The following is a 21,185-nucleotide window of genomic DNA, read 5'->3' on the forward strand; positions in this document are numbered from 1 at the left end:
TTTGCTTCTAAAATTGAACTTACGTCAATTCTGACGTACCTAGTCTACGAAATACACGTCGTCCCAATAAAGGCAGGTAAACCGCACATTTAGTTCATACATAACAATACTTGACCTATTACTACTTCAGCTTTGATTCACAAAGTTTTGCTTTTAAAAACCTTGAACCGAACATTGAAAATAGAAAGTATCAAATTACAAATGGTTGTGTGTAACTGTCTTGGTTGTTATTTCGTACATGAGGCGATACGGTTAAAATACAAGACAAACATAGCCGTGTCGGTTGTCGGGCCACTCTCGGGAGTTTACTCATATTTATTTATCTAACTTTTTAAATAAATAATACGCTATTTATTTAATATCACGACATTGAATCTGATGACTGACATTAAAGGAATTGAACAATTCATAACCATATCATACGAGGTATGTATTACATAATTTTTTTTTAATTATGACTTGTTTTTATGTCATGCTAAAGACAGACATTTTGAAACAATCCTATAACTTTTATTTCAAATTTGCGTCGTTAGTCTTTACTCCCTCAAATGTCGATTAAAATTGAAGAAAATTATAGTTTTATGATTTTATTTGCTAATTATTACAATTACAGTTCCACACGGATATCTAATGTTATAGAATGTTCTAATTATTCCGTAGATTTATCAGTAGTCACTATATAAATTTGGTAAGTATTAAAAATTTTCTCTCTTGCGAAGCATCTCCAACTACTGAACGTCGGCAGTCAATCTCTGAAATTTCTTTCTATCCATTGCCAATCTAAACAGTGGTTCCACTGATTTACCACCGTACACGGCCAATACTCCGGTCAATTTAGACCAAAAAATGAGAGTGAAGTTACATAAAGTCCCATCAAGCTGAATTTCTGTGAAACTGTTCAAAACATAATTATAAACAATGTCTAGAAGTTCCCCATCATTCCCGTGTAAGGAATTTTTTTTATTCAAGTTCAAAGGTCAAATAAATTAGTTTTTCGCGATTTTCAGCAAAACGGTAAGTTTTATCATAAAAGTACCTCAGACAAAAATTGTGGATCATACAATTATCTATAAAAAATGTATCAATACTTTTTTTCTTACGAGCCACCGTTTCTGAGATATAACGATTCAAAAAGTTATAATGATGCTGATGTATTGATTATTGAAACAGCAATAGAGCAATTCAATTTGACAAATACAACTATTGTTGTTGGTGAAGATGTTGACTTACTTGTATTACTCACTGCTCGAACGCCAACTGAAAAAACTATTTTTTTCTTAAAACCAGGAAAAGCTCAGCATCAATCAGATATATATATTCATCAAAAAGTTTATTTACTTTTGTAAAGTGTCAAGATCATATACTATTTTTACACGCAATAACTGGCTGTGATACGACATCTGCATTTTACAGGAGGGGTAAAACAGTAGTTTTCAAAATGTTTGAAAAACAAGATTTAATTCAATGTGCTGAAGTTTTTAAAAAGAGTAATTCAACTCAACAAGAAGTTATTACCAACGGCATCCCCTTTCTTCTTTCTATGTACGGAGCTCCTAAAAAAACTACCTGTTTAGATAAGCATCGATATGCATGTTTCGTTAAAAATACTAAAAATAAAAAACAAGTTCAATTAGCTTGTCTTCCTCCAACCTCAGTTGCTGCTCACCAACATCTTTTTCGAGTAGGTATATAACAAGTTCAAGTGTGGCTTGGTTATCAGCTAGACCCTACAGGGGTTGGAAGTTGGTCAACAATATATTAGAGCCAGTTCAAACTTTACTTAATAGTTTTTGATTGCATGCAAATAATTAATTACAAATAAATAATCAAAGACTGGAAAAGGAGTCATTATAGTCAATAAAGTTCAGTTTACATTTGAAAAATTAAATAAATAAATATTTATTATTATTCTCTTACATTAAGTGTAACATAAATTCTATTATTATTCGAATGTTGTTTTTTAAATAATGTCCAATGCCGTAGCATCTTCCGTGGGCAACTTCAACCTGTTAATTTTGTGTCACGGTACGCGCGCATCGTAAAATTTCACTCTCATCAATTTTTCATAAGGCGCCTAAAGAAGTATAACTTCAAAAAACTTGAGCCAGTGCTCTCAATATTAAGACAAATTAAGAGCACAGACATGCCAAGAAAACTGGTTTCCGAGTGTTTTATAGTAAATAATAATCTTAATACAAATAATAGTAAATAGTTTTCTAAGTAGTTTATACATTAATATATTCATTCATTCATATTATCTTATAAAATGCATGATATCGTAATTAATAAGTACACAAGTTTGGCGTACTCAACATGAACACTCTTTTCTCATAAATAATAAAGCTTAGCGCAAGGCTTAGCAACATTGGATCATAATATAGTTATTAAGAATACTCTTCGAGACAGTTATAAATCAGTAATAATCCGAGCCACTGCAACAACAAAGCCACGTGCGCTGGCGCCGGGTAAGTCTGCATCTCTTTTATATGTACTTCGCTATAAAATTCTAATCGTAATCAATTCATAATTTGTATAAAAGAAAATATTGGTTTTTTCAATACCTACTTATGAGAAGAAACGGCTCGTTACTCTAGAGTCTAGACGCATATTTTTACGGGTCATTCACCAAAACGTCTCCAGCATATAAGCCCAATCCGTCCACCATACCCTTGAAAATCCTAATGCGCTATTGAAGGCGTCTTAACAAAGTAATATAAGTAAAAATAGATAAAAATTGAATTTCCCCTTCATTACACAAAGATTGGCGACATCGAGCCTGTTCAATTAATTTTTCAAATTCCGTGAATAGGAAGCGTGCTTAATTTTAGGCCTAAACGATTATGACTCCAATAATCCAATACGCAAACATTGTCAAAGCACATTCCCTTCATCTTGAAGACTCCACGTAGGTGTCGAGGAGGCCACACCGATTTGAATAGACCGCGAACAATGCCCATCACTTGTCACCTACTAAATCTGGTCAGTTTTGACAAGTCGTCATGTTTTTATTAAGGCTTGTCATCAATGGTTCCACGGTTATTTCACGGCCTAGGGCCTACCCAATTTGCAACAATGGTCCATACTTCTAATTCCTTTTGTGCTATTTACCAAATGACAAGTCAGTGTTATTGCGACTAACCTCACAATGCGGATTAAGATTTATTTGTTCAAATGACTTCGGTGTTCCGGTGACGATAAAATGCACTGGCTTATCTCAGACTACTTCCTTGCACGAAGAAACTGGTAATTAATTATCTACATTCTGTTGTAATAACCTATTTTTTTTAATGTTTCTTTGGTAGATTTTTTTGCGTAGTAGTAGTGAACATTATAGAAGAGATTTGTCTATACCCTCAAAGATATTTAGATTATAGGTATATTTATTATTCAATGAATATAATTAATATGAAACTTAGGTAACTGGATGAGCTTCAAGATATTAAAAGGCAAGATATAAATCATGTCTCCCAAATCGATTTCTATACGAAAACTTATTTAAAATTAACGAAACTGAATATTCAATACTCTTAATATATTGATTTTTAATTTAATGTGTTTACACAGCCGATGCGTGGATGATGACTCTACATTTTGTGACAGTTTCTGATTCACAAAACGGCCAATAAACCCTCTATTGTTGTGTGCTATAAAAATAAAAAAAAACATCGATCCAATCCTATTTTTCTTTTGGCCATACAAAAACTTATTCAGTTGCACAGAGTTAGAATCGAAATTAATGTAACAAGAAATGTATCGGGGTAAAAATTCTCGAACTAAAGATATTTTTCTACATAATTGGGTTACTGTTAATAGGACGACCTCCCTGATAGCGCAATTTATAATCTAATATACGTCACGGAATAAAAATCTAGTCAATATTACGGTACCATCTCTAAGATGGGCAATCGTATGAGTCGTCTCATCTTCAGCTCTCTAGCAATACTGCCTTTGATGTTTTCAATTGTTCAAGACGCAATTAAGAAGTGAGTTTGGTTCTCCTTCAGAAAATTTCGTGTAAATATAACAACCTGTCTGCAATTTCTGAATCTGTTACAATTACTCGACTTGCAGGGGATAAAAGACCAGTGTCGCTACAACCCATGGTTTTGGTCTCAGATTTTTGTATCTATTTCGTGATCTTGCATTCTAAATAGGCAAGAAGGAGCCCTAATGTGCGTGACACCGTTTTCGGGTTCTTAGGTATACAGGTTTACCCATGATGTATTCCTTTATCTAACAAGTTAAATGCGCGCATGGAAAGAAAAGTCCATTGGTCCAAAGCACGCTTAAGCTAAACTCTTTGCAAGGAATAGATATTAATTGGAGTGGTATTGTAATGTATAATAACTAATACATATCTGGTTAAATAACGCTATTACTTAGCGTTAACACTTCTAGTATTAAAAAGTATTATTATATTAAATGTTATATATATTTGTATTATAACAAAGCAGGATTATATTCAGGCCAACTCCCAGGACACTGCGCATGCTCTGTTAGCTTTCCTTTATTGAGCGTAGAACCTCCGTTTGTTCTTAGCCGTTATATACTCGAATTGTTACATCAAATTCAGGTTGTATAATATACCAGGTGTGCATCACACGCAACTGAAACTATTTTATACTGAATCACCACTGTATTCTTATGAAATTTAATTGTTAGTTGATATCATAAATTACGAATCTTTTTAATATCTACGATAAAAATTTGGATAGAGATACTTATTTACTCAGTTTAATAAGATGTCATTTGCTGTGGAATCATAACAATATATTGGTATGTACCTTTATTCGTCATAAAAGTATAATTATAATATATAGCCGTAAATAAATAACGTAAAAACAGTGACCCAGGCTGCTGTAGTAGTGAGAACAACAGATTTATTTCAGAAACCTGTGTCTTCACAGTTACATTAAATAACAGTATGTACAATGTACCTACATTGTACAGATACTTTTGTAGTGTTACTGTACCAACTAGTTTCCTTCCGAAAAATCGCCTCGTCATAGAATTCTGAATTCGAGCCAGCCCATCACTACATACAATTAAAGAGTAAATGTAAAGTAAATACTCGACATTAATTGTCGATTTGATCCGTGACATTCGTGGTGAAGTATTCAAAACGAACAAAAACGAATATCTGCTCTAAGGTTAGGTATTAGAGTCGCTTTTACATTGCAGTTAATGTCGCTTTGTCACGAGAATACAACCCACGCAGCCTTTGAATTCTGTAGTGGCTAAATGATTTTTACTATAAAAGGGGATATCTATAAAGTGTTATTCTAGTACCTCTATAGTAAAATGTTTGAAGGCAACCCTAAATTTACGTCCTTCATATTCAAAGTACCCCAACTGTCAGCAGTTAGGCCTACATTATATTTTAGTTTAGTGGTTTCGCAGGGACACCGTGACCCTTTAGAATGTCGGATTGGTTTCCAGTTTGAAGCGCATTTTTTTCTATAAAGTTCCACCTCTATTGTAATATAGTGCTAATGTACAGATTTCATTGATTATTGGTCAACCACGGCTGACGCAGGTGTCCTAAATTTTTATAGCTGAAGGTGCACGAAATATCGCACAAATAATTGCATACAGGTGAAAGTAGTAGTTATGATGTTATTTTAATACTAGCTGGCCTGGCGGACATCGTACCGCCTAACAGTCGATTCTTTATTTTTTTTAAATACTTATACTGCTATTCGGGACACCGGTCTAGCTGGTAAGATAAAAAAAAGAAAGTTGATAATACAACAAATACATTATGTCAAAAAATAAAAATTTACCTTCCCGGAACCCCTCCACTAACACTTGAACTTTATGATATGGTATTAAAGTTTAAATTGCCTTTAAATATTATTACGAATATTTTGTATGGGAATATAGAAAAGTGTTGTTTTTAGACTTTTTCACTCAATTTTTTTAATTTTTCTCTCCGTAAGAACCATTCTCGTACTTCAAGGAATATTATAAAAAAAGAATCAGACAAATCGGTCAAGCCGTTTTCGTGTTATGTCGTGACAACGGAAAACGGGTTTGATTTTTATATATATAGATAGATAATTAATTAAATTTGAATATTGTTACGTCTTATTAATTTCTCGCATCTTCTAAAAATGACGAATACTCCTTCAATTAGCCTGCAAATACCATTGAGAAAATTCTACTACCTTGAACATCTGACCCTAACCGTAGGTAGGGCTTACCTTAGGTTTCTAGCTGGTGAAGAATGAATGAAGTCGCGCTTCATCTGGATAAAATAATATTTGTCCAAATGATGTAGCGTGAAAGACATATTTTATCTACTTTAAATACCAGAAGCGATAAAAGTATCTATTTTCATTTAGGAATCAATTTAGGTATAACTACCAAATGGGCATTTGAAATAAATTATATATTTTTATTGTAATTAAGGTTTACTATTTTGGCTATAATGTTTTAAGATATAGATATATGCTTTTTTGTAGGGCTATTTAAGATAAACATTTCCATCATACATTACATATATGTAACTCTATCGGATTTGGCAGAATACCTCGCAGATAGATTTTCCTACTTACTTGAAATTTTGGACAATTCCCACAATACCTTTATAAATTGTATGTATTATTCTGATATATAAGCTACCTTTTATCTAGTTTTTACGTGAAAGAGTAACAAACATCCATCCATACTTACAAACTTTCCCGTTAATAATATTAGTAGGATTGTTAACCATAGGGGTTAGGGGGGGGGGTTGTTAGATTCATAGTTTTCATCCTCTCCAGTATTTAGTAATTTTGTGCAGCATGCTAATATCATTTCCCTACATTGTCTAACAGAGACTGTTGACTCTTATCAAATACAACCTTAAATACACATTTTACAGTCCACCGGCTGGTCCTGGCGTAGTGAAATTTCACTGGTAGGTCCATGATGTATTGCATCGTCGAATGCCTGGTTTTTACCATGTAAAAAAGGTAAACCTTTTACGGGACAAAATTATATATTCTTCGTAGACCCTAGCCAGAAACCAGGATAATATTTGGTAAGAAGACCATAATCCGACTGAAAGAAGAGCTCAGCATAATTAGCTATCGATTCTTCGCAAAGTGGATTCCTTTAGGCGTTATTGAAGTTGAAACCTCTCAGTGACCCGAGGCTATGCGCTCCCTCTGAATATTGATAATGCGAAATGTACGCCCGGAAAACTTCTCTCTCCTCTATAAGGATTAAGCTCCGTACAAAATTTGTTCACTTTCGTCTCAGATTAGACACGCTTTTCATGCTTATAAAATGTAAAAGCAACGAAGAGAAAATACGTAATTTTATATCGTTTTTAAAACAAAAAGCCATTCAAACATTTTAAAGGTATACAAAAACTATATATGTACTTACATAACAAAGTCCTGACAGATCTCTCTCGTTTGGATAGGGACAGCCTTTTCATCCCCACACTAAAGTAAGTGACTTTAAATTAGTCACATATCAACTCCTTTTTACAAGCCGCATTAATTTTCATACCTTCTCTAAAAGCTCAAAGTGATTTTAATTCCATAGATCCGTGACCTAACAATAGACTAGGAGGTCCTTCACAGATGGAAGGACATGCAAGCATGTGTCCCATTGTTTAAGGATGGCCGTAAATTCCCTATAAGTCGTAACAGAAAAAAACCCGCGACGTACCGCTCTCCACCCATATGGCTTACAATAACAAATTCTTAACCGAAAGTAAACTAATGTAGCCCCGCGTTCCGTTTTACTGACGGCTGTATGCAGGCGAAAATGACATTAAACTGACTGCTTTTGTTTTCTATTTAATTATTGTATTCCGTTATAACACGAGTAGACAAACAAATAATATTTTAATCTAGTTTTCATAAATAGAACAAGACAACAATTGGAGTTTTTCTGTGTTTTGGTTGATTAATTTAAATAAATCTTATACAATTTCAATAAGCAAATTGGGATAATCACGAATGATAGTAAATAAATTAGTAAAGCATATACTCGAATAATTGACTTTTTGGCCTCCTTGTATCTAGTAGAGTATTCGAAATTTGAAAAATAAACCGTGGTATCAATGACGTAACACTCGGACAGGGCTATTTAAAATTATACAGGAAGTGAAGAGACAATTATTCTACCATCACCAATATTCTATGCATTATTAAATTATTTTATTAGTAGTATGTACATAATTGTGTATTAGTAGATTTCAGACTCAAATCCACCACCATTATTTTCAGTATTCCTCCCATCGACCCGATCTTTTCCAGCTATGTTAAGTTTCACAATGGCTTGATCATAGTTTTTATGATTATCTTGAAATAGTATAGGTTTTCCACGCGTTGTAAGTACACTGCCAATGCGTGCGCGAATTAATTGCTTTGGAAGTTCTACGCCTTTTGGTAATTTTACCCCATGTGGGAGCTTATTACGTGGCCGACGTTTTGGTTTTCCCGGCCATAAGAAATTTAATATTACTTCGACTAAGCTATCGACGTCCATGGATATGTGTTGAATTTCCATTAAATGGTGAATGTGCTGAAAAAAAGTTTTATATTAACTATAACACTAGATTTGAGATGGATTTTGATAGATGACCTCATATTTACGTTTAGTGACAATGAAATCCAAGGTTTATATATTATGACTAGCTGATCCGGCAAACGTCGTTTTGCCATGTTTATCATTTATAATAAAAAAATAGGGGTTGATCGTAGAGGGGTGAAAATTAGGGGTTGTATGCTGTATCATACAAAAATAGAAATTAAAAAAAAAATTAGGGGTGGACTACCCTTAACATTTAGGGGGATGAAAAATAGATATTGTCCGATTCTCAGTTTTACCCAATATGTACATAAAATTTCATGAGAATCGGTCAAGCCGTTTCGGAGGAGTTTAACCACAAACACCGCGAGAATTTATATATTAGATGGAACATAGTCTTCTCCACCGTAGAATAAGTGTTAATAGTACAAATAGAAAGAAAATCAAATGTTCACACAGTATTTCAAGACCTAATACTTTCACATAACTTACATTATAGCTTCAAATTACGTTGTTATCACAGATTAAAGAAATTTTTACGAAACTACGAATCGCAAAATATGTTAAGTGCAAAACTCGAAGACGGCTGAACCAATTCGAGTAATTCTTTTATTTATTGGGGAACGTGCAAACTGTTTATAAAAAACATACTAAAGCGACGCTCTGGTTGCCTCAAGTCTACATAATAAAGTGATTATGACGTTTTTGTGAGAGGTGAGGAGAAAGCATATAATAAGCGTGGTAGGTGGAGAGGACATTCTTAACTCGTAGCACATACAGTCGAATAGTACTTATAAATAATTAACAGCATTTGAGAAAAAAGCAAAATAACAAATATGCTGTAAAATAAATATTGAGATTCGACTTAGGGTCCAAGAGCGTACCAATTCTGAATAGGCCGGCATCGCACTTGCGCGCCGTCTTGCAATGTGAGTGTCTATGGGCGGTATCACTTATATATAGAAAAAAATTGTGCGTGTACTAGTGTACACACGTAAGAAGTGAAACTTCTTTATGACCTTAGTTTTCAAAAAATGATCTACTATATTATGCAACTTTACAGAAATTTGTTAAATAAAGTTAAATTAGATAAAGTTTAACAAAAGGCTTTTACTATCATAGACATGAATTCAAATAATGCAATTATTACATTTTACCTTATTACTACTAAGATTATTACAGAATTTCATTAATTGCATTTACTTGAAGTAATCCGACTAATTTCAAGGTTTTCTCGCGAGATGGCAAATCTCAAATGGCCTTCAAAACTTTCAGTAAAATATCAGATTCAACCTGCGATCGATCAAGCAATTTGTAGTTGGTATTAAAAAAAGCAACATGGCGCGTAACCGAAAAACGTGACGATTTTTTACGTTGATACAAAATGTCTCCCATACGTCGATAAAGAAGTTTCACTTCAAAAATAGTAGTATATTATACCTTATATTATTAGTCTTCAAAGTTGTTATACGAAAGCATGTATATGCGCACCATTCTTGTATATTTAGTACGAATTTTATAAATCAATCGTCCAACGAAGAAGGATTCATAACTTGTATACGTTTCAATGAAATGTTGGATTCGACGTACATTTATAATAGCGTCAAAAGTGAGCTCTTTATCCAAATTAACTATTTTGTATCTCATATAAACATTCGTCTTGCCTACATATACCGTTTCCTTTCTAGGTATCACTAAAATTATGGAATATATATTTTTTTTAATTTCTGGGTAACTAAACATCACAATATTTTACATAAATACACTCTTTTAAAAGAAACAATAAAATTTAAGTTTTTATAGATTACTAGCTTATAATTTACACTTAATAAATTATTACACACTCCTGTATTCAATTCATTTGAAATTCAGTGAAATATGACATTTTGTTCAGTTGTAGCAAGTAGTGTGCAAGAAAAAAATATTCTAAAACTACTGTACTGAGTATAAAAAAAGAAATATTTATTAACACACACTCATGAATTAAAACTTAAAGAAACCAATCGCGCTTCAACACTTGATCTTGGCCTCAGATCGCATCTGTTTCGTACCTAATCATTTTTCTATGTGTGTCTGACACACGCTTTCTTTGTCTCTAACAAAATATGTCGGTTTCCTAACGATGTTCACCGTGCAAAAAATATTTATATGTAATCCAAGTGCAATTTACGCCAAAATAAGCACACGACGTGCTTATTTTGGCGTAACTCAGTGCTTGCACATACGGCTTAAGCTTGAGGTCAATGCACAAATTTTCCTACCTACCCTTCTATGTATTCATTTACAGCATCATAATAATAACAAAGTGATATTAAAGGAAACTTACATAGTAAAAACCAGAAAAAGTAAACAAATATCATAATTAATAATTATCCCTTATTTACCACTTTTTAATGCGTAAGTACGTTTTACGCATAGGTACATATTGCCTACAATACTACCATGTAAATCTGTGGTGTTAATATCTGGTGTTTTATAGCGTGATTAAAATAGTTATGTTTTGTGTATAAAACGTAGATTACCGTTAAAAACAAGCGATAACGTGGAAAAAAAACTTTCTTCTACGTCAAAATAAACCAACATTTTTCATATCAAAGGCGTAGAAACCTGTAAAATGGCGGGATTTCATTTCATTTTCAACAATGTGTAGACGGTGATTGGGTAGATGTTAAGCAGCCTATTTAATTTATCTATATATATAAAAATAAACCCGTTTTCCGTTGTCACGACATAACATGAAAACGGCTTGACCGATTTGTCTGATTATTTTTTTATAATATTCCTTGAAGTACGAGGATGGTTCTTACGGAGATAAAAATTAAAAAAAATTAAGTGAAAAAGTCTAAACACAACACTTTTCTATATTCCCATACAAAATATTCGTAATAATATTTAATGGCAACTTTAATACCATATCATAAAGTTCAAGTGTTAGTGGAGCGGTTCCGGGAACGTAATTTTTTATTTTTTGACATAATGTATTTTTGTTGTATTATCAAGTTACTGTTAGGCGGTACGATGTTCGCCAGGCCAGCTAGTTATATATAAAGTCTGCTTGCATATCGCGTCTGGCGAAGTCAGTCCTTACGGTCGGACCGACGACAATATCCATATTTTTTCTTTTTAGGCTGTAGCCTATTATCAAACGGGACCGCTCTGTGTGTTTTTAAAATTAGACTCAGGACATACAGCTTCCTAACGGAAAGTAGTTGGCTGAGATGATACAGCGCTTCCGATGGGAATCTGTATGGAAGGAATAGCATACCATTAAAAGAGCCCTATGTCCCCGCTCTAATTTTGTTTTATTGGTCGCTCCCCATATGTTTATGCAATGTTAATACGGACTGAACGTATTGGATTTTGACATACGGGAGTTATCACATAGCTCGCATTTCGATATTGCCTTAATAGGAGATACATCTATCTAAAAAAATGGAAACTTTTAAAGTGACCTAAAATATACCTCTAATTAATCCATTAACAGTTAACTCTACATGGGTTCAAGTACGGATGTATTACACTTGATTATGTTCCCTTTGGAGTAGACTCTTGTGAGATTTAAGTGCACCGGCGCTTATTCAAATTTTAAGTTGGTTCTTGGTAGATAGTACCGTTAACCCCAGAGCTGGAGCTTTCCTAGCTCAACGATTTAGTATCGCAATACAGCGAGAAAATGCTGCCAGCATTAATTGTACACATGTGCCACAGGGACTAAACTTTTCAAATTGGTTTTAGTTATCTATTTATTCATTTTTAATTGTTATTATTTAGGTTAAGAATATTGTAAATAACCTTGATTATATATTCATTGTATTTTTCATCCACATATTATCTCCCTCGGCATCTGTGGACATGAACGCAATAAACTCTAAAAATCCCGAAAGGATTTTTGTATTTCACCAATCAAAAAATCAAAATCATTTATTTATACGTATAGGTAACACAATGTCCACTTATGAACGTCAAAAAAGAAATATATATTAAATGCTTCTTATTATACATTTACTGCCAGTTCTCTAATCAAGGGCGTAGAACGGAAGAAAAGAACTGGCGATAAACTCTCTGCCACTCTTTTTAAATCTCCAAGTTTTTGATTTACACAATGTTTGTAAATACAATTTAGATGGTAATATTCTTGAGGTTAGAATGTATTCCATTATGGATTTATGTAAATTGACTGAAATATAACGATTACTGGTGAGGTCGCAAAAAATTGTTCAAAATACACTAAACCGTCTGTAAGCTGCGAAAGCTTGTGGGTACATCTATTATGACATTTTCTAATTTGTATTTTACTGATTGCTCAAATATGTTTAGTGTGAGACTATGCAATATGGAATCGGCAGTCTAGCTGCATAATCAACTTGATATAATTATGATCAAAATACCAAAATCGGTATAGTGGCTTGTCACTAACGACGTAGAAGATAAATAAATAGCAACATTACCTATGTGCCCCTGCTTTGTAGAAGTCCTTTATACATGAATTACCACCGCAGGGGTAGCGAAGGTGGGGAAGCGAAAAGGCGTGGTCTACGCCCTTTTTGCCTGTTTGTCTCTTTCTAACGCTGAAATATTGATTAGAAGTTTCTGGCACAATGTCTATTATAATTTGTCGTATCTATTTGTGCTTATATCGTATGTAAAGCATTATTTTTATAATTTATCTATGATGACTGTTCTAGGTAAAATCCTAAGCAATTGTTTATTGTGTATAAGCATAAAAAATATATTCTTTGATATCTATTATTATCATTACAAATAACATTTCTTATTTGACATATAAAATAAGGTTCTACTACGTCAAATCACTGTGCATGACTGTCATCTGTTGGAAAATAAATTAAACCAAAGAAAGATTTATTTTTCCTAATATTTTTCATAAGAAGTTTTTTTTTAAGTTATCAATGATTAATGACTTGGGAAATTGTTTATCATTTAATTATGTTCCTGTTTAAAGTTGCATGACTTACGTATTGTCTCCTTAGGTAGGACAGAGCAGCAGTGCTTCGGCATTTTTCACGCTCTCTACAACACAACACCCAAGTCTACAGAATAGAACCTCAACTCACAACTAGCTTGTGCTTGAGCCACAACTAAGTTTACTTTTTGGAAATCCAGTCTGTTTGGGAATGGGGGAATAGTGTGTCCGACGACCTATATGGACTTTCGATTGGACCTGGTGCCTGTTTTCTTGCACCGTTATTTCTGTACAATATATTTCATTAATACATTCTATCTGTTCCGCGACCGTTATTGTTTCACCGGTAATCAAACCTCCATATTACACGCCATGTTAAAATCATATCACTTAAACATTTAGTACATTTATCAATAAAAAACTGTTCTTAAATCAAGAGCGTAGAACGGACGAGAAGAACTGTCAATAAACTCATCTCCACTGATTCTAATCGCCAAGCTTTTGATTACTAAGATGATCCAGTTTGGAATAAATTTCTACTATAGCCGTCTACGCAAAGTTCAGCGGTAAATCTACAATTTTTTCACACTTAATTGTATTCGAAAAAGGAACAAATTCTATGACGCCTGTGTTCGTGTGATATGTGGTAAAGAGACCGACATTTACATTTTAATTAAACCCTAAGGGAATGCATCGGATAATTTCCAAATGGCTTAATTGTGTTTCGGTGGGAGGGTGTTGGATAAACCGAACACTGCTATTAGCTATCTATAATATGTATGAACAGTTCAGTTAATTATAGCTGGAACTATCTTTTTGCTTTTGAGCACTCACTCGCTTTAATTGTTCTGTATCAATTAAAAATGTTAATTGATGCTCGTACAGTGAAAAAATTATGAAGAAGATACAATAATTTGAGGTCATGCAATATAAATGATTATTATAGTATTTTTTATTAATAATGGATCGCCCAAAAATGTTATTCCATCAGCTAAGGATATTCAGCTTCCGGATCAGTCAAGAATTAGGCGCGAGGATCTTCCCTTTAGGTCGGAGAAAGAACAGCACCTTCCTTCTTCCAAAGTACTTAGTTTAAGAAAACTTGTTTAGGTAACTAAAAAAAATGCAAAGGAAGATTGTTTCAAAACCACGTGAGAATTAAATTTATTTATGATTTATTATCTATTCATACAAAATAAGTCAGCCTCATTGTCTCATTTTAACTAAAGTTTAAAGAACTTTATTCTTATTAACAAAATGACAATTTTATTTTATTGAGAAAAATATTATTTATGTTTTTATTTAGTAATTTTGGGAAGAACACGAACTACGAACACATTCACAAACGCGTAGAAAACAAAAGAGATTAAATAATTAAAATAGATTTACCGGAAATGGCCTAACCTACTGTGGGAAAAAGCTCTTAAAATTTTACGAACGTGCTTATGGTCATTAAGTTTTTACTCTGAAATCTGAGACATCAACGTAAATTATGAAAAACTTGTCCGTTTCAAACTCTCCAACATCCGGTCACGGCGACAATCTGTCTGATCCGAAACGAAAAAACAAACAGGCTACACATTTCTAGCAATAATCAACTCTATGATTTAATTATACAGTTAAAAATATCACAGATCCTATCTGTGAAAAAAGGCGGTATCATGTCGAATGTCACATCGTTACGAACTGTCAACACGACCATAGATCTTGCGGTACTTCCATGAAATAGAATAAGTGTTTATAAGATTTGTAATTTTGTATAAGCATTTGATTTTGATTTTTTTTAGGGATTTTGATGTTTTTTCCTTTTTTTGTATTTTTATTTATTTATTCATATAAATTGTATGTACCCATTTTTTTCTCTATATACAATAAAAAAAGATAAGATTTATTTAGGTATAATAAAATGGTATATTTTTATTTAAATGGTAATTTAGGTAAAAATAACTAGCATATAATAATGAATAAACTGTATTATTATACCAAAACAATCTTAACCTTAAAGCTTTGTACTTTACATATTTTAAATAAAGCACTAAAACATTTTTTTTATTTTTATCCCCGTGGCGATGCTCTTATTAATTGATAATTAATGGAAATACACATACATAATCCGCTATTAATCTTTCTCTAAAGCAGTCATCTTCTATCAAATAAGTATTGTTTTTTAAAACAGTATACATAGTCTCCATGACTCGAACCCACGGCGCACTAAGCATACACTAACTATTCTGGTTTTGGCGAAGTGTTTTAATAATACCTATACAAGTATTTATTTTTTCAAGTGTGGTCTTTGTAACCTTTTAGATTTCACCACTTAAAAATACCTAAAAATTACCTAAAGCTAAGGATAGAACGTCCAACACTTAAAAAACTCATAGATATAACACTAGAGGGCAGTTAAGTATTATTTGTTACGATCAATATGACGTAGGAACTGGGGTAGGGCGTCTTTACATTGTTGTTCATTACAAAATACGCTTGATATTACTCTATGCCATCTAGTAATGTTTGATTAGAAGTCAGAGTCTAGTTATAATAATTACTGTACATAATGACATCAACTACCGCTAGATGGAAGTGTTACATTAAGTGTAAGTACAAACAATAACATAGATGGCGTTACAAAGCCACCAGCAATGTTCTGAATATAAAAATAAATATCCCGAAAATGGATAAAATGGGGATGGCGACAGGAAAAATTCTAGATTTAATCATTGCGAAATTATGCTAAAACTTATTTCACATCTTTACAACAAAAATAATTTAGTGTATATTATGTCGCAGTAAAGTAGTTAAATCAGAGAGTTAATTGAATCTCTAGACATAAATGTTTAATTAACTGCTTAAGGTCTTCTAATATCTGGGCTATGAGTAATGAGTATCTTGTCATTCCATAAATAACCTTTTGATTGTAATGATATGATTCCATATGAACTACATCTACAAATCAGGCTATAATAGTCTATTGCATTAAGAAAATTCAATCATAGAGAGTTTAAGACATATAAGAGAGAGATATTATAAAATAAATTATCAAGCTCTGCAACTCTTCTCTACTACTCAATCATGTCTATGTTAAGGCAGTGTTTTTGAGAAACTTTTTGTTGGACAGGTTATTCTTCATAAAGAATTTTCAAAATCACTTTAGTTAATCCAGAGATTACCTTTACAACCTCATATACTTTACCTTTTTATAAAATATGAACTTATCAATAAAGATTGTCAATCAAATGCAAGTGTACCTAAATTCAACAATGATTAGCATGCTGAACTACCTACCTACCTACTTGTTTTGCTAGTATACATGACTAGGTGTGGCCCTTGGTTGAACTCACATGAAAGATTGGTTATTGAGTGATGTTTTAAACTTCTTCCTCATTAATAGGCTATACCTAACACAGTCATTTTTCAATTTTAATTGAATTAAGTACTTAGTAGATTTGCACATTTAAAGTCATAATATTAACAGAAAAGTTAGTTAAGACATTAAAATAATTAGGTGATAAGTTATAACTATATATTTTTTAAATGATATAGATCTAAGCATGTCTATGTATGTAGTTTGTCATCTTTTTTAACTTTTTATGTGAGTATGATCAAATTTTTTTATACTCAAAAGTAGTAATTACACTTGGTGGTTATAATTATTAACAGCTGGTTCTCAAGTATGTTAATTTAATATACCATTGCAATAACGTTCAATAACAGTGAATAATATATAGTTTCCAGAAAACAATGAACATCAAGTGTATAAAATAGACCAAAAAACGGTATACAAAGCATTAAAACAACTACTGTAATTATTATGCACTAGCAAGCAAGATTCAAGTGGATATCAAACCATCAATATCCCTGAAGATCAAACAGTTTATTATTAGTGTAAATGTAAAACAGAGAGAAATTAGTAAAAAGTGAATAAACAAATTATTATAACCTACAAATAAAACTGCGTATGAAAACACAAATTTATAATGATGTCATCTAGTGGCAGATAGTCGAACTAGACTTGCAATCAGCTACGCACGCACATTAGCTTCACAACAGCGCGGCGCCAAGAAGCATCTTTAAATTACGCAAATTGTGGTACCCGCACTCACCGCTAGAAGACACCACAAGTACCAAAACATGGAAAATGTTATGGGCATTTAATTCGATTTTTTGCTTTGTGGCGTAATGGACTAACGAAAAATCTTTATTCATATTTTGATTCAAATTTACGTTCCTTTGATAAAATAAATATTGATAAATGTACTGTTAAGTTTTTTAGTAAATTAAATCAAGATATCGCACAATATTCAAGTTTTAGTAAAACAGTACCCATAAAATGGTCCGTTACGTCACTATATTCAAGTAGCTGTAATTCTAAAACTATGTGGTTATTACATTAAATATAATAGTAGAAGCAGTAATCTTTCATAATGATACAAAATCATACATCAAATCCTTATTGATTCAATGCAATTTGTCTAATTTAGTCCATTACGTCACTTTATTGTATTTTTTCTTTAATCAGTCAAAAATATTGATTTTTTCATTCGTTTATAGATTTATTAATAGGTATATTTTAAGTATAGTGTACTCACTGGTTATATTTGGAACATAGCATGTTTTCATATATTTTAAATATTTATCATATTAAATATAATTTTCGTCTTCAAAATAATGGGACCGTTACGTAATAGGAATTCACATGTGACGTAATGAATGTGTAAAGGCATGTCTAGTGAATAATCATACTACTTTTTAATGACCAGTGTTTTATTTATTATTATTGATGAAATACAAACATGAAACAGACACAATTAGGCCCAGCACACATGGTGAAACGCAACTGCAACGAAACTGCAACTACTAGTTTCATTTGAGTTTATGCCATAGATACCTTTGAGAGACAACACACGTCGCAACTAGTTTGAAACCGGTTTGAAACGCGTTGCAGATCAGTTGCTTTGAAACCAGCGTGCAGGAAACTCGTGTCGGATTTGGCGTCTTTTCTGTTCGACAAAATGGCTGACGACGAAAATAAAAACATTCAATTCGTATTGGAAGTTGAGAAGCATCCTTGCTTGTACAATACAACACTTTCAAGCTACTCTCGCAAGAATGATACTGATAAAGCATGGGCTGAAATTGGAAAAATAATGAATATGACAGGTGAGCTGATTATTTTGTTTATTTAATTCTTAAATACAAGCCCATTGCCAAGGCAATGCTGTCTGAGGTGCCAAAAAGTAATTATTTTAATATTTTCTTAAAGCTAAAGATGAAGGATTGGGTCCTAGGATCAAATCATGTGGAATTATACCATTAGGTCGTTGACTTGTTCCCCCGCTGATGTTCGTTGTCTGATATGACATTCCCTCCTTGGATCTCACAAAATTGTGCAAGACACAAGCGCTTTTTATTATATTATTGACCACCTCAGGGTTTCGGCAACGTATTGGCGATTCGAATAACATGAATTTTTCTGTTAACATGCCAAAAGTACACTCAACACTTTTTCTTGCACGGGATAGTCTATAATTAAAGACCCGTGAGGTGTTGGTGACAGTCCTTCCAGGAAAAGGTCTCATTAGTTATTTTTCCTCAAAAGGTATTTTTCTCTCATTAGGCTTCATCTCCAACAAAGTAAAATGGGAATGAGTAATTATTTTCATCAAGTGGTAAACGGGCTGGTGCAGGAATATTAGGTGCATCAGACTCAATAAGACGCTTCATATCTGAAACTCTGAAAATACCTGCGTCACTATTTCTACCTGCATATCCCACTTCTGTCATTGTAAACAAACCATCAGCATCGGCACATGCCATTAAAATTACAGAATCGTAATTTTTGTAATTAAAATTTGCAGATCCTGTATTAGGATACTTTTTATTTTAAAATGTTTTCCGTCAAGAGATCCTAAACAATTAGGCATATTCCACAAAGTATAGTATCGTTCAGCAATTTGCTTCCACTTATTTGTGTCTGGAACCGCCATATATGTATTCATTAAAGTTTCCCATATTTTTTTAGTAGTCTGAGCCACGATGTTTGCAATTATTGTGGATTCTCCTTTGGCGAAATATAAGCCCTATGCCACATATGTAGTAGATGTATCTCCTAAATACCTGAAAACAATTAAAGCTAGGTATATAGGCAAGTAAAACATTTAAATATTGAAGAAAATAAATATAGAAAATCTAAAATCTAAAGATAACATTGAAAGACGCTTTTTGATGTTTTTTTCATTTAAATCTTGTTACAGGTGCCGCATGCAAAGAAAAATGGCGAAATATGCGTGTTGTTTTTATGAGACACTTGAAACCTTCGCCAAGTGGTTCTGGAATAAAAAAGAAGAAACCATACTATTTACTCGATTACATGCATTTTTTAACACCATATGTAAAACCGGTGATTCCGCACGAGGCAGGGAACTTGCCATCTACTAGTTCAAGAGAGAATACGACAACTGATGTGTCAAACGATGTGCCTACCAAGTTCGAGCAATCTACTGAGCGCAGTAATGTAGACGAGCCTAGCCCTCCTAGTACTCATGATGATTCCGCTCATCATTCTTCAAACCCAAAGCGAAAGAAATCTTCATTGCATAAGACTGATAAGCATTTCATTAATTATTTAAAACAGAAATCTACTCGCATAAATGAATCTCAGACGTCCACGGACTCTGTTATGTCGTTTTTAAATAGTCTCGCACCCGAATTAAGAGAAATGAATCTGCAACAATTCAAATTATTCAAGAGACGTGTACTAAACCTTATTGATGACATATTGAATCCAACTCCTCCTACGCCTGAAAGTGAAGCAACGAGTGAATCAAATACATTAAATAACGAAACGTCCTATCAAACAAAATATACTCCGATATCGCAGTATACAGAGTATGGTAGTCCTTCATATGCGCAGCCAGTACCGACACCTAATCCTCTGGACTTCAGCGGAGTATCTACACAAACACCATCAAATTCTACATCAGAATACAATCTTGTAAAGCAAGAAGGACACCAATTTAATTTTCATTAAAAATAAATGTTTGTGTTCTTATAAATGGTATAAATAAATACATATTTTAAATTACTTACATAAGTGTTATTAATAGCCGTTCTTGAGGACTCACACATTCCCTCATGTTAGTATTCTGTTTCTGCAGCTGAGGTGTCATTATTTCAACAAGCTCAAGGTATATCTTTTTGCTCATACGATAACAATCCATGAATTTTCTGTCAGTTTGTTGAAATTCTTTAGCAGCCACAAACATACGGCAGTTGATATTCTTCTCAATGTAGGGATGTAACCACATACTTCTTCTTTTACGCCTCCTTCTTTGTCGAAGATACAAATACAGAACCAGAACTTCTACATCACTTGAACTAGACATTTTGAAGACGTCTGTCTGGTCTCAAACTCGGAATGATTGTGACTAATTTCATCATATTTAGGTTGCGGCGTGTGTGGAAAACGTTTGAAACTGGTTTCAAACCTATAATTTCAAAAGGGTTTCGTTGCAGTTGCGTTTCACCATGTGTGCTGGGCCTTACACTTTTTAAGCTACGAGTTTCAGGTCAGTCTTATTCATAATAATTTACTTTATTTAGATCACTGCTCTTAAAACGTACGAGGCATGTTCCTGTTGTACTTTAGCAATTTTTATAAATGAGAGCCTTGCCTGAATTCTGAGGCGTAGCGTTAGGTGTTGTCCCAGAAAAAGAACGCGAAATATTCTCTTGTTTT

General features: G+C 33.0%; 1 protein-coding gene across 1 annotated transcript; it reads left to right on the top strand.

The window, feature by feature from the left end:
* The first annotated feature begins 17,038 nt into the window (after positions 1-17,038).
* Positions 17,039-20,989, top strand: LOC125062846 (flocculation protein FLO11-like). The gene is made up of 2 exons (XM_047669040.1): positions 17,039-18,607; positions 19,702-20,989. Exons 1-2 carry the CDS (start codon positions 18,460-18,462, stop codon positions 20,475-20,477), a joined length of 924 nt encoding a protein of 307 aa, XP_047524996.1. The 5' UTR covers positions 17,039-18,459; the 3' UTR covers positions 20,478-20,989.
* The last annotated feature ends 196 nt before the right edge of the window (positions 20,990-21,185 follow it).

Source organism: Pieris napi, chromosome Z (genome assembly GCF_905475465.1).
Source record: "Pieris napi chromosome Z, ilPieNapi1.2, whole genome shotgun sequence".
Classification (NCBI taxonomy): Eukaryota; Metazoa; Arthropoda; class Insecta; order Lepidoptera; family Pieridae; genus Pieris; species Pieris napi.

What these genes read in the sequence shown, in the direction of transcription:
- LOC125062846 (XM_047669040.1), top strand. Translation starts at nt 18,460, where the DNA reads ATGGCTGACGACGAAAATAAAAACATTCAATTCGTATTGGAAGTTGAG. An exon ending in AAAAATAATGAATATGACAG is followed by an intron (nt 18,608 to 19,701) that starts GTGAGCTGATTA and finishes ATCTTGTTACAG; the next exon opens with GTGCCGCATGCAAAGAAAAA.